A 15,654-nucleotide genomic window follows, 5' to 3' on the forward strand; every position below is an offset into this window, starting at 1 on the left:
GTGTCCTTGGCGGGAATTGAACCCGGGACCCTTCCGTCCACAGGCCGACGCTCTATCCACTGTGCCAAACCGGCCAACACTAGTCTGCCCCTTTCTCAGCGGTGGGCGATGGTGAGGGCAGGACAGCGCATGCCTCTGAGCGTGTGAGTCCCGGTGGTGGAAACAGCAAACCACCAATGGTGTTTCTCAAGCAGAGAGCCTTCGGTGCTCCCCACCGTGACCCGCAGCCTCGCTGCCCAGGCGGGGCGCGGCGGCCGCTCCGATCTGTGCCGGGTCAGCCTGCCCGTGACGCTGTGTTTGCTGTGCAGGTGGACGGGGTCAGCTACCTCCTCCAGGAGATCTACGGCATCGAGAACAAGTACAACACACAGGATGCCAAGGCGAGTCCTCCCGGGGGCAGCGCGCCGAGCCCTCGGTAACACCGGGACGGGAGGCTGGGCCCCGCGCTCCGCCGTCGGCGCGGCCCCGAGAGCCTCTTCCTGCCCCCGTTTCAGAGGACTGTGCCTAACTCACTCTGGTCAGTCTCTGAGACACCCCTCCCCAGCCCTCCCCCCGCTAGCTGGCCGGCCTTCTGGACGCTGATCGTTAAACCCGTCCTTTTCCCCGTGGGCTCGGCCCGGCCCACGGCCCCGCCGGTCAGAGGCGTATCAGCCTCACAGCGTGAGCCTCATAGAATTTTCCAGAGCCCGTGAGACTGTGAACGCACTTGGTAAAATGTCATGTCCGATGAAAGTATAAGCTTCTGTTCCTATTTCTTTTTCTTTTTTTCTTTCTTTTAAATTGATTTCAGAGAGGAACGGGGGGGAGAGAGAGAGAGAAACATCAATGATGAGAAGCATTGATCGGCTGCCTCCTGCACACCCCCCACTAGGGATCGGGCCTGCCACTGGGGCATGTGCCCTGACCAGTGACCTCCTGGTTCTTGGGTTGATGCTCAGCCCCGGAGCCGCGCCGGCCAGGCTGTTCCTGTTTCTCATCTCGGTTCTTCAGAAACTGCCTTGTCTAGACAGTGTGCGTCTTCTGTCCCGGACTCAGCCCCCGCCTCCCTGGCTCAGCCCCTATCTCCCCGGCTCAGCCCCCGTCTCCCTGGCTCAGCCCCCGTCTCCCTGGCTCAGCCCCCGCCTCCCTGGCTCAGCCCCGGGCTCAGCCCCCGCCTCCCGCAGGTGGCCGAGGACGAGGTGAGCGACAACAGCGCCGAGTGCGTGGTGTGCCTCTCGGACGTGCGGGACACCCTCATCCTGCCCTGCCGCCACCTCTGCCTGTGCAACACCTGCGCCGACACGCTGCGCTACCAGGCCAACAACTGCCCCATCTGCCGCCTGCGTGAGCCCGGGCACCCGGCCGGCCGCGGGAGTGGGAGGCGGTCTCTGTTCGACCCCCGGGCCCCGGCGGCCTGACGGCCCCTCTCCGTCCCCACAGCCTTCCGGGCGCTGCTGCAGATCCGCGCCATGAGGAAGAAGCTGGGCCCCCTGTCCCCCACCAGCTTCAACCCCATCATCTCGGCCCAGACGTCCGACTCGGAGGAGCACTCGGTGAGTCGGGCTCGGAACCAGGCCCCCGGGAAGCCACGGGAGGTCTCCTGGCTCCTCCGCTCCGCTCACCCGTGGCCCCGCGTGTACAGGACTCTGCGGCCGGAGCGGCAGGGAGCTGGGTGAGCCCGTGTCGCCTGGAAACCAGCCTGCAGTGTGAGGCTGGGGATTCGGTGTCCTGATGGTGGTGGCCGTGCCTAGAGCCCTCCCCACGTCCCCCCTGCGGACCCCACTTCCTCTGGGACTCCCCCAAGCAGAAATAAGGGGGTGGTCGTCTTAGGTTGGGATACAGTTTACTGTCTTTATCTGAGTCCTCGAGGGAGGTAACTGTTTTTCTTTTTTTTTAAATATATATATATATTTTTATTTTAGAGAGGAAGGGAGAGGGAGAGAGAGAGAAAAACATCAATGATGAGAGAGAATCATTGATCGGCTGTCTCCTGCACACCCCCTCCTGGGGATCGTGTGCCCTGACAGGGACTCAAACCATAACCTCCTGATTCATAGGTCAATGCTCAACCACTGAACCACACTGGCCAGGCGATAACTGGTTTTCTTTATCCCGTTTGGTGGGGTCAGGGGCTGGGAGCCGAGCATACGGAGGTATCCCCCTCCGTTTTGTAGTGCAAGGCGTAGTGTCGGAGCAGATGCTGACCTTCCTTAGATTTCCCACACTGGACGTATAGTTCAGTGAGTGGTGCTGGGATAATCAGTTAGCTCTCTGGGAGGAAAAATCAGTGTAGCTTACTCCTTACCAGATAACAGATTGCACACGGAATAACCAGCGAACTATATTCCAAACAAAGCAAACCAAGCAGAACGTGGTTAAAAGGCTGGGGTGAGTCACCAGGGACTTGCTGGTGGACTTTGGACGGGAGAAGGCTCACTGAGCTTAAAGTGGAACACAACGGACCAAGACCACACATTTTACCACGTGACAAATTTACATTTTAGCCCGGCCGGTGTGGCTCAATGGTGAGCATCGACCCAGGCACCAAAAGGTCACCAATTCCATTCCCGGCCTAGGCTCATGCCCAGGGTGCGGGCTCAGTCCCCAATCGGGGGCCGTGCAGGAGGCAGCCAATCGGTGTTTTTTTCTCCTTCTCCCTTCCTCCTCTTAAAAAAAAAAAAAAAAAAAAAAGTCAATAAAGACAAAACAGAACATAGGAGCTTTAAAAAGTTTTTTGGGTTTCAGATATGTAAGACATGACCAAAATTGAAAAGTAAACAACCACCCGTTTAAAATATATTTTTATTGATTTTTTACAGAGAGGAAGAGAGAGGGATAGAGAGTTAGAAACATCGATGAGAGAGAATATTCGATCAGCTGCCTCTTGCACACACCCAACTGGGGATGTACCCGCAACCATGGTACATGCCCTTAACCGGAATCGAACCTGGGACCTTCCAGTCTGCAGGCCGATGCCCTATCCACTGAGCCAAACCGGCTTTGGCACAACCACCCATTTAAAGAAAAAAATGCCTTCCCAGCATTCACATCTCGGCCGTAGCTCCTATGCATGAAACAGATAAAAAATGTTCAAAGATATCAAAAAGTTCTCAGAAGAGGAACCACAGCAGGGTCACAGGCATTACTTTCAGAGTCGGCCACATTAAAAATCAGCAATGTGCACATGAATAGGAGACACCGTTTCTCACCTTTCAGATTGGAAAAACTGCTTTGAAGAGACTCCATGCCAGCAGAATTCAGTAGGCTTTCTCTTCCGCTCTGAGGAGGGGAACTAGAAAGATAGTGGGGTGGGGTGGGAACAGCTGTGTATGTCAGGAGCCTTAAACACAATTATACGTGGAGATCTATGGCCTAAGAGTTTAATACCAAGGAAATCATCTGAAAAAAGACAGGCACAGGGACATGCCTCGGGCTGTGGTCACCATCGGGAACATCCGACACAAGAAGCCAGCCGTGGGAGCAGGACCAGGGGCTGTTAGGGGCCGGGGGGCAGGACCGGGCGCTGTCAGGGGCCGTGGGAGCAGGACCAGGGGCTGTTAGGGGCTGGCGGGGGGGCAGGACCGGGCGCTGTCAGGGGCCGGGGGAGCAGGACCAGGCGCTGTCAGGGGCCGTGGGAGCAGGACCGGGCGCTGTCAGGGGCCGTGGGAGCAGGACCGGGCACTGTCAGGGACCGGGGGGCAGGACCGGGCGCTGTCAGGGGCCGGAGGGATGGAGGAGGAGGAGGTGTGTGAACTGTGCGGGTGATGACGCAGGAGCTAAGGTGTTATCACAGGTAGATCGTAGCTGTGGAAACAGTACAGAGGGGAGAATTGGAAGAAAATACACAGAATGCTAATAAAGTTATCACTTTGGGTGATTTATTGATGGTTCCCCACCCCCTTTCTACTTTTTTAAAAATTATATATTTTATTGATTTATTTACAGAGAGGAAGGGAGAGGGATAGTTAGGAACATCGATGAGAGAGAAACATCGATCAGCTGCCTCCTGTATAACCCCTACTGGGGATGTGCCCGAAACCAAGGTACCTGCCCTTGACCGGAATCGAACCTGGGACCTTTGAGCCTGCAGGCTGACGCTCTACCCACTGGGCCAAACTGGTTTCAGCTACTTTTTTTTAAAATCCTGACCTGAGGATATGTTTGTTGATTTGAGAGAGAGAGAGAGAGAGAGAGAGAGAGAGAGAGAAAGGGAGACAAACATTGATCTAGAGAGAACATCCACTGGTCGCCTCCAGCAACACACCCCAACCGGGGATTGAACCTGCAGCCCGGGCGTGCGCCCTGCCAGGGTCACAGGTGGACAGGACCGCTGAGCCGCGCGCACGGCCTGGCTGATCCCCGCCACCCTGTGTGGTTCCCCTAGTCCTCCGAGAACATCCCGCCGGGCTACGAGGTGGTGTCGCTGCTGGAGGCCCTCAACGGGCCACTCACCCCGTCGCCCGCGGTCCCGCCGCTCCACGTGCTGGGCGACGGCCACCTCTCAGGGATGCTGCCCGCCTACGGCAGCAACGGCCCCCCGGCCCCCGTGCGGGCGCTCGCCCCGCTCGACCGCCTGCCCGACGGCGGCGGCCAAGGACTCAAGCTCAAGAGGAGCCTCTCCAAGTGAGTAGCCGCCAGGCGCCCCGCCTGGCCTGGGTCCCCCACCTCCTCGGCGCCCTCCGACCCGGGGGCCCGGCAGGCTGGGCCCGCTGGTCGTTCCCAGAGCTGCTCGTTTCCCCGATCCCTGGGGGAGCGCACCCCGTCCCTTAGGAGAGGGGGTGCCATGGGGGACCAGATAGACAAACCGAGCAGGCGTTCTGTTGAGAGGGGAGGGATGGGGTCTGGGCCCGTGGTCGGCAAACTGCGGCTCGCAAGCCACATGGGGCTCTTTGGCCCCTTGAGTGTGGCTCTTCCATGAAATACCACGACCTGGTCAGTCTATTTTGAAGAAGTGGCATTAGAAGTTTAAGGTTAAAAAATGTGGTTCTCAAAAGAAATTTCAGCCGAAACCGGTTTGGCTCAATGGATAGAGCCCGGCTTGGGGACTGAAAGGCCCCGGGTTCGATTCCGGTCAAGGGCATGTACCTTGGTTGCGGGCATATCCCCAGTAGGGGGTGTGCAAGAGGCAGCTGATCGATGACTCTCTCTCATCGATGTTTCTAACTCTCTATCTCTCTCCCTTCCCCTCTGTAAAAAAATCAATAAAATATATATATTTTTTTTTAAAAAAAAGAAATTTCAATCATTGTCCTGTTGATATTTGGCTCTGTGGGCTAATGAGTTTGCCGACCACTGGGCTAGGGCATCATTTAGTCTGAAGGCGACCAGTACAGCAATCTTGGGGTTTGTATCTTTGAGGCTCAGACGGGTAAGCTTCCTGTCGCCTGGACACCAGTGGGGGGACCTCCCTCCTGCCCAGGGCCATTGGTGTGTACAGCGTCCTTCTCGGGCCAGGCCAAGCTAAAATGGACTCACTGCTGCTGCCGTGGCGGGGCCAGACCCAGTGGCTGTGCAGGCCTCGGAGGGCCCGGCCCGCGGGCCGGACTTTCCCCACCCCCGTTACAGATGAAACCATTCAGATGGGGAAATGATAGTTGTTTTTCTTGGGTTCACACACAGCGATGGAAGGACCCGAAGAGAAAACTCAGATGCTCTGATGCCCACAAGCGGTCTCGGTCCCTCCCGGTGCTCTGCCACCTCTTGCGCCTCGGGATTCGGGGTGCTCCCCGCAGCCCGCCCTCCCTGCGGGGTCTGGGGGAACGTTCCTCACTGGGCAGCGGCTCAGCGGCTGTTCCTCCCACAGGTCCGTCTCGCAGAGCTCCTCCGTGCTGCGCGAGGAGGAGGACGAGCACTCCTGCAGCGACTCCGAGACGCGCCTCTCCCCGCGGCCCGCCACCCCGCAGCCCGGAGAGGTAGCCGGCAGCGCGCGGGGGTGACTGCGGGGACCCTGCCCTCAGGAGCTGAGGACCAGGGGGGACAGGGCATGTGCAGGGTCTGGCACAGTCGATGCTCAGTGAAGTGTTCTGTGAATGAATGAATGAATGAATGAATGAATTGAAGGATAGGAAACGTGTGCCCATGGCAGGGACCGTCGGGCTGGGGCAGAGGTGGGAGGGATGGCACGTGGAGAAAACCCTGAGTGTGAGAGAGGATGGCACGGAGCCAGACGTGGGAATCCTCAGAAATGAAGAGCAAAGGGGGGAGCGTTGGGTGGGGGGGACGTCCAGGCTCTGAGCGGCCAGTGGTTCGGGGAGAGGTGTGTTCCCGGAAGGCCCCCGGCTGGGGCTGTGGGGATGGATCGGGGGGAGACAGACTGAGCCTGGTGGGAGGGGACCCCGGAGCTGGGTTCAGAGAAGCACCCTGGGCCTGGCTTTTGTGGCTCAGGGGTTGAGCATCTCTCTACGAACCCAGAGGTCACCAGTTCGATTCCCAGTCAGGACACGTGCCTGGGCTGTGGGCTCGATCCCCAGTAGGGGGCGTGCAGGAGGCAGCCGATGAATGATTCTCATCATGGATATTTCCATCTCTCCCCTTCCTCTCTGAAATCAATAAAAGTATATTTTAAAAAGAGAGAGAAAGTAGGCAGCCCGGAGAAAAGGGAACGGGCTGTGGAGGTAGAACCCCTAGGACTTTGCATCTGTGGGGGCTGGCTGAGGGGTGGGGTGTCAGGGCAGGCCGGGGAAGGGGCTGTTGTGGGAGAAGACTGAGCCGGAACTAAACTGGCTTCCAAGTGGGGGTGCCCGGCGGGCAGGTGGGTGGGCGGGCGGCCTCTGCCGCTTGGTCCCTTCCCTGCAGAAGGAAGTCTGGGCGTCCCGTGTCACAGCTGCCGCTGACCTGTCACCCGAGCCCGGGCTTTGTGGCTGGCAGATGCCGTGCCGCGGGCGGGACGAACCGACAGGTCTGCTCTCCCCTGGGAGCGGCCTCCGGACGGGGCCGGAGACGGCGATGACAGGGCCTTCACGTACCTGTGGCCGTGGCCGTGGCCGTGGCCGTGGGGACCCGGCCCTCCCAGCGTCCCCTCGCCCTGCCTCCCGCCCTCTCTGATTGACTGTGCTCCCTCCCTGTCGCCCAGGAGTGTGGCGTCACTCCGGACAGTGAGAACCTCACCCTGTCGTCGTCAGGAGCCATCGACCAGTCGTCGTGCACAGGGACACCCCTCTCGTCCACCATCTCCTCCCCGGAAGGTATGCGATGGGGCGGGGAGGGTGGCACATCCCCCTCCCCCTCCCCCGCTCCTACCCCCCCATCCCTCCGGGCCAGTCCTCAGCCCTGTTCCTCCGGAGCAGACAGGCCTGGGCAGCAAGCGAACATCTAAGCTGGTGCCCAGCAGGCCCCCCTGGAGGGGGAGGGACTGGCTGTCCCCGGGGCGGGCAGGGGGACAAGCACTGTCTCACCCACTGTCCTGCAAATCCCTGGTCTGGAGTGAGTTCTAAGCTCTAAATGCAAAGGAGCAGAGCCCTGGACAACCTTCAATCCGGCCCGGCCGTGTGGCTCAGTGGTGAGCGTGGGCCTGGGAACCAGGTCACGGCTCCGTTCCCCCTCAGGGCACAGGCCCGTCTTGGGGGCTCAGCCCCAAGTGTGTAGGAGGCAACGGGTCAAAGATTCTCATCATCCATGTTTCTCTCTCCCTCTCTCTCTCCCTTCCTCTCTGAAACCAATAAAAACATGCTTTTAAAAAGGATAAAAAGGAAAACCTTCTATCGAAAACCCCTTCGGAGAGGGGAGGCCAGCCCACTGTGGCCTCGCTGTGCGGGGCAGGGACAGGGCTCAGACCCTCCCTCGGCTGGAGCCCGTGCTGACCCGTCTCCTCCTCCCCCTCCCTCTCCGCAGACCCTGCCAGCAGCAGCCTGGCCCCGTCGGTCATGTCCATGGTGTCCTCCCAGAGCCAGCACTCCCAGCTCAGCACCGACACCGTCTCCTCCATGTCCGGCTCCTACGCCGCCCCCGGCACGGGCACGGGCACGGAGGACGAGGGGGGGGCGCTGCCCTCCCCGCGGGCTGCCAGCCGGGCCGCCTCTGAGGACGGCGAGGTAAGGCCGGGCCCGGGCGACACATCCGAGCGCCACGCCCGGGACACCCGGGCACCCCACGGGCTGGGCAGGAGCCACGGAGATGGGGGGCTGGAGCCCAGGCTCCCCCTCAGGCCGGACTGCTTGGCACCACTTTTTTCTTTCTTTTTTTTTCAATCCTCACCCGAGGACACTTTTCCATTGGTTTTTAGGGAGAGTGGAAGAGAGAGGGAGAGACAGAGAGAAGCATCTGTGTGAGAGAAACACATCGATGGGTTGCCTCCTGCACGTGCTCCGACCAGGGCTGGGGCTGGGGAGGAGCCTGCCACCGAAGTACATGTCCTTGACTGGAATCGAACCCGTGACTTTTTGGGCTGAAGGAGGGCACTCTGTCCACTGAGCCACACCGGCTGGGGCTGCCTGGCACCAGTTCTGTCCCGAGGACGCGGTTGGGGTTTGCTGAGAGGCGGGTGTCGCACCTCCGTTCCCGTTCCTCTCGCAGGCGATGCCGGCGGCGTCTCCGGACAGCAACTTCGTGGGCCTCGCTGACGAGCAGGACGCGGAGGTAACCCCCACGGGGACGTGGCGCCCCTCCCGCCAGAGGCCGGAGGTCAGAGGGCCCTGGTGCTGGCAGGGAAGAGGACAGCAGGGGCGCTGTTCCGGAACAGTCCTTCCCAGGTGGCGCTCGGGCCAGGCGTGCCGAGCAGCTGCAGGGGTGGGGTGTGCAGTGAGCAGAGGGCGCTGGTCTCGGGTTACGGCTCTGAGCGGCTTCGAGCACCTTTTGTCCTCCAGTCGCTTCGTGGCTGTTACACGGGGGGCTGGGGCGCGGGTCTTGCTGGCCCGGGTGGCCTGGCTGCTGCCTGCCCCCTCCCTTGAACCCCCCAAACGGGGAGATGGGGTGACAATGCAGCGTGAGAAGGGCCTTGACCAAGGTGTGCTGACCGCCCGGCTCACAGGGAGGGTCAGGAACTTCTAGAACTTCTGGAGCCACACGTCCTAGAGGGGTGTCTGGGTGGGGTTTGCGATCAGAAGGGTTGGTTTCCTGGGACCCCTGATCCCACCTTGGAAAGCAGGACAGCTGACCCAGGCCCAGGCTACTGCCTGCACGTCCAGCCCACATCCGAAACATGCCCCAGACCAGGCCCTCCCGGGCCACCGGCTCTGCCCGCCTCCCAGGCCCTGCTGAGTCCGGCTCTCCCGCTGGGGCTGCAGCCCGTGAGTGTGCGGCTGCCCTTACACCGCGCGGTTCGGGCCGCACTGTCCGGGACCACTGCCTCCGGGCCGCGGGGGGCGCTGTGCGCAGAGGCCGCTGCGGTGACACCAGCTCTCCGGTGCACGGGGAGGTATCCCGCCCCCCCTGTTCCGGTCCCCGTGCTCCATGACTGCAGCCTCAGGCGCCCGCCTTCTGTTGCAGGGAAACGAGGTCATGGAGGAAGACGGTGCGTCCCCCACACAGGAAGACGGTAACCGACCCCCCGGGCCTCCGCTCCCTCCTCTGCTCTTCCGGGCACAGGGGCCCTGGCGGGGGGGGGGGGGGGGGGGGGGGCGGGACGGGGACGGGGACGGGACACGACTCCTCAGCCGTGTGCCCCGGGGGAAGGTCACCTTCCTGGTGGGATGGAGTGTCCGAGGACCGCAGTGCCGTCAGGATGGGGTGGGCAGAGGGCGGTTCCCCTTTATGTCTAACACATTCTCTGGCAGCTCCCACCGCCTGCCGTCCTGCTCCGGCTCCCAGCCGGCCCCGGAGCCCAGCGCCCCCGGCGGGGGTGGGAGGAAGGCCCGGGCTGCGGGGATGGGTGTTAAGTAGGAGGGTTGGGTGTTGCTGTAGGAGGACGGGGCTGGGACAGGGAATCCCAGGAGCCAGGGGGCGGGGGTTCGGTAGCTGCCGGAGTGGTTTTCTCAGGCCTGCGGGCACCCTCAGGTCCAGCGGTGTTGTTTCTGGGGCGGACAAGAGCACAGTGACCTGCAGAGCCAGGGCGGGGGGAGTGGGGGTGGGGCCGGGTCAGGCCGGGGATGGAATTCCGCTCTCCCTCTGCTCCAGAAGGACACCCCCAAAGCAGACCCGGCCCTGCGGGGGGGCTGGGGCGGGGGGTGTGTGTGCAGGCGCCACCCTCATCGCTTCCGCTTCAGCGCTGGCCGTTGCTTGGGGAGTTCAGGGGCGCGCATGCGGGCTTGGCCACTGCCTGGCCAAGTCGCCCTGAAGGAGGGGCCGCCCAGGTGCCTCGGCCGCCCTCTGCACGCCGGCCGAGGCGGGTGGGGCGCCTCGACGAGGCCCGTGTCCTCAGTGCTCCCGGCTCCGGTGGGACTGTCCCAGCCCCCCCGACAGCTCAGGCCGCAGGTGCTTCCCCCTGGCGTTGCGTAGCCCCATGGTGGGACTGTGTGTCTTCCTCTCCCGCGCCGGTGTGGCTCAGTGGATAGAGCCTCGGCCTGCAGACTCAGGGTCCCAGGTTCGATTCCGGGCAAGGGCATGTACCTTGGTTGCGGGCACATCCCCAGGAGGGGGTGTGCAGGAGGCAGCTGATGGATGTTTCTCATAGATGTTTCTAACACTATATCCCCCTCCCTTCCTCTCTAAAAAAATCAGTAAAATATATATATATATATTTTTTTTAAGAAATGAGCCGAAGCCGGTTTGGCTCAGTGGATAGAGCATCGGCCTGCGGACTGAAAGGTCCCAGGTTCGATTCCGGGCAAGGGCATGTACCTTGGTTGCAGGCACATCCCTAGTGGGAGGTGTGCAAGAGGCAGCTGATCAATGTCTCTCTCTCATCGATGTTTCTAACTCTGTCCCTCTCTCTTCCTCTCTAAAAAACAATCAATAAAATATATTTTTTTTAAAAAAATGAAATAGAAAGAGGAAGCTTGAAAAAAAGAGCTAAAACTCTACCCACCCCTCTCCCATGTCTGTAGGTTTCTGACTAGTCCCTTTGAAACGTCCTCAAAATAACAATTTCCTAAGTCCCGTGAGAAAATGGGTCCTAACTGGTGAATGTGGTGATTTTGACTTGATCTGCAAACTTGGGGAACCTGCGAGATCTTCGGTTGTTCTAGTATTTAGCACCTGCAGAGCCCTGAGGTCACAGACACACCCAACAGCACCCACAGACACAATGGCACCCACAGACACAATGGCACCCACAGATACAGCACCCACAGACACAACGGCACCCACAGACACACAGCACCCACAGACACAACGGCACCCACAGACACACAGCACCCACAGACACACAGCACCCACAGACATAGCAGTGCCCACAGACACACCGGCACCCACAGATATAGCGGCACACACAGACACACAGCACCCACAGACACACAGCACCCACAGACACACAGCACCCACAGACACACAGCACCCACAGACACACAGCACCCACAGACACAGCGGCACCCACAGACACAGCGGCACCCACAGACACAGCACCCACAGGCACAGGCAGGAGTAGGGCAGCTACGCCCACAGGTCCCCAGCTCCCCCCGCCCCTGGCAGAGCTCCCCAGCCGTCAGTAGCCTCCCTCACCCCCCAGGCTCGGCTCCTGCAGAACCAAGGCTGGAAGGGGGCCAGTTAGGGCAAGGGGCAGGCTAGGTCAGACCAGGAACATGCCCACACAGTGTGATTCCTTTATCGTCCTCTCTTCCCCCACTCAGCGACTGTCCTTTTTTTAAAACACATGATCGGGTCTGTCTGTCTCCGTCTTTGAGATGTGCACGTTCAGGACACAGAGCAGAGGCGCACCGGCCGCCCGTCTAACTGCGTTCACTCCCTTGCAGGCCGCAGGACGTGCGCGTTTCTAGGCATGGAGTGTGACAATAACAATGACTTTGACAACGCGAGCGTGAAAGCACTGGACAATACGCTGTGCTCTGAGGTCTGCTTACCCGGTGAGTGGCAGTCTGCTGAACGTGACCTTGGTGGGAGTCACCCCCCTGCTCACACCCCTGCACTCACCCCGGGGCGCCCACCTCCTGCCCCGCGGCTCCCCTGCTGACGCTGGGAGCTGCTGCCAGAGGAAGTGTGTGCCCCGAGGGAGAGTGTCAGGCCAGGAGGAGGGAGCCGCTCTCCTCTCCTTCCCGTCCTTCCCGTCTGCCCGACCGGGGCCTCCCTAGCGATCTCACAGATCCCGTGGCGGGCGGCCTGGCCCTGAGTCTGCACGGGAAGGGGGCCGGCCCCTAGCGAAGGGCATCCGCGGCTCCTTGGCAGGAAGGTGAAAGCCAACATGTCCTAGAGCCGTGGTCGGCAAAGCGCGGCTCTTTGGCCCCTTGAGTGTGGCTCTTCCACAAAATACCGTGGCCTGGGCGAGTCTATTTTGAAGAAGTTAGAAGGACTTTAAGTTTTAAAAACGTGGCTCTCCAAAGAAATGTCAGTCATTGTCCTGTGGATAGTTGGCTCTGTGGACGAATGAGTTTGCCGACCACTGGGCTAGACGAGCATGTGGCTCGGTGACCGTGAGCTTTGGGGTACCAGCCGCCTTGGACTCAGCTCTGGGTCCCAAAGGAGAGGTCAGGTCGGGCGCCCTGGAGCCCTAAGCTTACATGTCATCAGGGCTGTTAGGGTGTCCCGTCCCCCCCTCACCCCAGGCCCATTTCCTGCAGAGGAGCCGCGCTGGCCTCTGTGGGTGCTGACCTCTGACCCGCTATGCTCCCGGGGGCTCCCCAGCCGCTTCTGCAGAGCCAGGTCTGCCCACCGGACTGGCCCTCGGGTTTACAGCAGACACTGTCCCTCACACGGTGGCCGGTCACCGCTCCGCCACCTGAAATGGAGACATTTCAGCCTCAGAGCAGCCCGGCACCGTGGTCCAGTGCTTTACGCGTGTACGTGGCCCAGGCTTGGGAGCCACGAGCCGCCTGTGGTTGCCACGCTCCATCGGCCTGGGAAGGACACGCTCCGCACGCGCCGGCCGCTGCGGGGAGCCTTGAGCCGGGCCTCGGGGGTCCCGGCATCCTCTGTGGAGCGCCGGCCCAGTCCGCTCTGGACGTCACTCCTGCCTCCCACCGCGCTTCTGTCTGTCCGTCGCTTTCCGCGTCTTTCCGGCCCGCTGGCGTCTGAGGGCTCGTGGAAGCTCATGTCCTCTCTGTGCCCACACCGTCCTCACGCCGCGCCCGCCCGCCCGCCCGCCCCGCGCTTGCTGGGCCTGCCGCATCCCAGAGCCTCCTGCTTCGGTTCCATCCCTGCCCGGCGAGGGCCCGAGCTCCAGAGGCTCAGACTGTCCCAGAAAGAAAGCTGTTTGGGGGATATGTCCGTTCCTGGGCCAGAGAAAGGGGTGCTTCTGGAAAGCGTCATGGGGACGGCCGGTTCCGGCCGCAGGTGGCATCTCTGCCCTCGCTCCGCCCTGAGTCTGCTCCATGGGGAGGGAATCCAGGTCCTGCCTCCCTTGGGGGGCTCCCCCTGCCCCCCACTTGCCGGCAGAGGGAGCTGCTGGGAGCTGTGTGGCCAGCCAAGCTGCTGGGAATGTGAGCACATTCCCTCCGCTTCCTCCTCTTCCTCCCCTGCAGCCAGCCTGCGGGCTGGTGTTCAGTCCGCTCTGGGGGTGGGGAAGGGAGTGAGACAAGGACGGACCCCTGGGGTTCCTCGTGGGGATCGGAGATGGAAGTGGGGTCACAAACCAACCGAGCCCGGTGATGTCTGTCGGGAGAGGGTCCAGGTGTGAGCGCCTCGGGTGTCTGTCCATTGCGCCCTCAGCAGAGGCCCCGGGCTCTTAGGAAGAGGGACGGCCTGGCTGCTCTTGTGGTCAGACGGGCTCTGGCCCGGCGGGAGCACAGTGCGGGGACTCTCCGGAGCGTCCGCTGGGCTAGAGGCAGGCGTGCCCGCTGGGGCAGGCCCCCTGGGGCGGAGGGGCCTCTTCCCCCTCCGCCTTAAGGTCAGACTTCTGTCCTGCGATGCGGATCCCGAGGTTCCTCCCCATCGGCCGCTGGGCGCCTCGGGCCTGCGGGCTCCAGTAGCTTCCCGGCCCTTAGTCTCCGTTTCCCTCTCCACACGGACGGCGCTCCCCTCCAGGACGGCCCCTGAGGAGAGGAGCAGGGGCACCCCGCTCTCCCTGTTCCCGTCCCCCTCCCGCTCCCGTCCTCATCCTCACCTCTAAGAACCCCTAAGAAGCCTCTGGGGTTCTCGGGCCTGAGACGCAGGGGCGGAGGGGTGTCCCCGCGTTGCTGGGAGGGCGGCTAAGCGGACAGGGCGGGGTGAGCAGGCGGGAACTCCGAGACCAGCGAGGAGTGGGGGGTCCGGGGAGTGGGGCGGACTGGCACACGGGGGCAGGGGTCGGGACCGCGGCTGTCCTGGGAGAGCCGCTGGGAGGCTGATGACCGGAAAGAGCGGAGATGGCGGTGTAGTCATGGGAACACGGTACGGTTTTAAGGGCCGCCCCGGGCGGACGCGGCGTCAATGAGGGAAGGAGAACGCCTGTGGAGGCGAGGGGTGGCCCGGACTAGGGGCTCCTGGGAAGGTGGCCCGGGTAGGGACTGAGGAAACACCCAGTGCCCCCCCCCAGGGTGCCCTGACCGTGCTCCCCGAATATGGGCACCCAGGGAGAGCGGATGCCAGCCTGCGTCTGGAGGCTGCCCCGGAGGCAGAGGCAGCGCTGTCGGCCGGGGAGGGTTCTAGAACCGGCGAGGCTGTGAGCCAGAGCAGGAGCGGCCCGGGCTCGGGCGCGGCGGTTTGTCTGTGCATGCGTGTGTGTGTCTGCTCCTGTTCACCATCTGCTTTTGGTCTTTCCCACGCACAGCGCCGCCTCGGAGTCCTGCCCCATAGACTGAGAACTAGGTATGACACCGCCGTGCACGCACACGGCCCGCTCCCCGGCTCCCGTAGCGGGCGGCCTCGCCTGCCCTTGTCCGGCCGCTCACAGAAGGAGCTGCTGACCCCCATCCCCGACACCCGTACCTCGGGGACCCGCGGCCCCCCCCGTTCCCGCCGGCTGGGCGTGAGACACCGAGGGTCCTTTCTGCTCACGCCTCTTCCCCGGGGCCGCCTCCCCGGCTCTCAGAGCCCTAAGCGGCTACCGCCCAGCGCGTCTCTTGGAAATGAGGGGCTGCTGCTGCCGCCTCAGGGTTTCGTGGGGTTGGCTGGCCTCGCTGCGGCTGCCCCCACACTTCTGTGAGTGTCCCCCCTCCAACATGAAGACAGCAGCCTCAGGCCCGCCTGCAGAGGTGGTGGGCCTGCTCAGGAGGTGGTCCAGGCACAGCGTGAGAAGTGGGGTGGCCGTGCAGGCTGCAGGGGAGCCCTCCGACCCCCTAGCCCTCGTCCGGCAGGGGCCTGTGGGGGCGGGTGGGGGATCCGCTGCTCAGAGTGCGGAGTCGGGTCTCCCTCCGTGCTGTGGTGACCTGGCCCTGCCTGTCCATGGAGGCCTCCCTGCGCGGACGGAGCCGGGCCGTGGGCCGGGAGGGCGGGCGAGGGGAGGTGCGGAGAGGTGAGTGTGGCCTGGACAGAGCCTGGGGCACTGGCCGTTGTGCACCTGCTAGTGGGTGCCCTGCTGGGTGCTCTCCCTGTGGCCTCACCCAGTCCTCCAGCTTCCTGCAAGGCGGAAGGCAGGAGCGGGGGGTGGAGCCAGCCATCCTGACGGAGGGTTAGGCAGACAGTGTGGGTGGGATGCAGAGTGCGAAGGAGGGAGAAGAGCCGCAGGGGACTGAGGGGTGGGTGAGGAGCTTAGGGGTGATGCCCGTGGGACCC

At 62.4% G+C, this 15,654-nt stretch overlaps 1 protein-coding gene across 1 annotated transcript in view; it reads left to right on the forward strand.

Moving 5' to 3' along the window:
• Positions 1–15,654, forward strand: part of RNF157 (ring finger protein 157) — a 47,607-nt gene that overhangs the window by 28,832 nt on the left and 3,121 nt on the right. The window contains exons 9-18 of the mRNA XM_084862122.1: positions 309–380; positions 1,164–1,323; positions 1,420–1,532; positions 4,364–4,602; positions 5,783–5,891; positions 7,052–7,163; positions 7,810–8,009; positions 8,491–8,553; positions 9,403–9,451; positions 11,763–11,873. Coding sequence (XP_084718248.1) covers positions 309–380; positions 1,164–1,323; positions 1,420–1,532; positions 4,364–4,602; positions 5,783–5,891; positions 7,052–7,163; positions 7,810–8,009; positions 8,491–8,553; positions 9,403–9,451; positions 11,763–11,873 — 1,228 coding nt within the window. The remainder of the gene's footprint in view (positions 1–308; positions 381–1,163; positions 1,324–1,419; positions 1,533–4,363; positions 4,603–5,782; positions 5,892–7,051; positions 7,164–7,809; positions 8,010–8,490; positions 8,554–9,402; positions 9,452–11,762; positions 11,874–15,654) is intronic.

This window comes from Pipistrellus hanaki (assembly GCF_964339955.1).
Source record: "Pipistrellus hanaki genome assembly, chromosome: 16".
Taxonomy (NCBI): domain Eukaryota; kingdom Metazoa; phylum Chordata; class Mammalia; order Chiroptera; family Vespertilionidae; genus Pipistrellus; species Pipistrellus hanaki.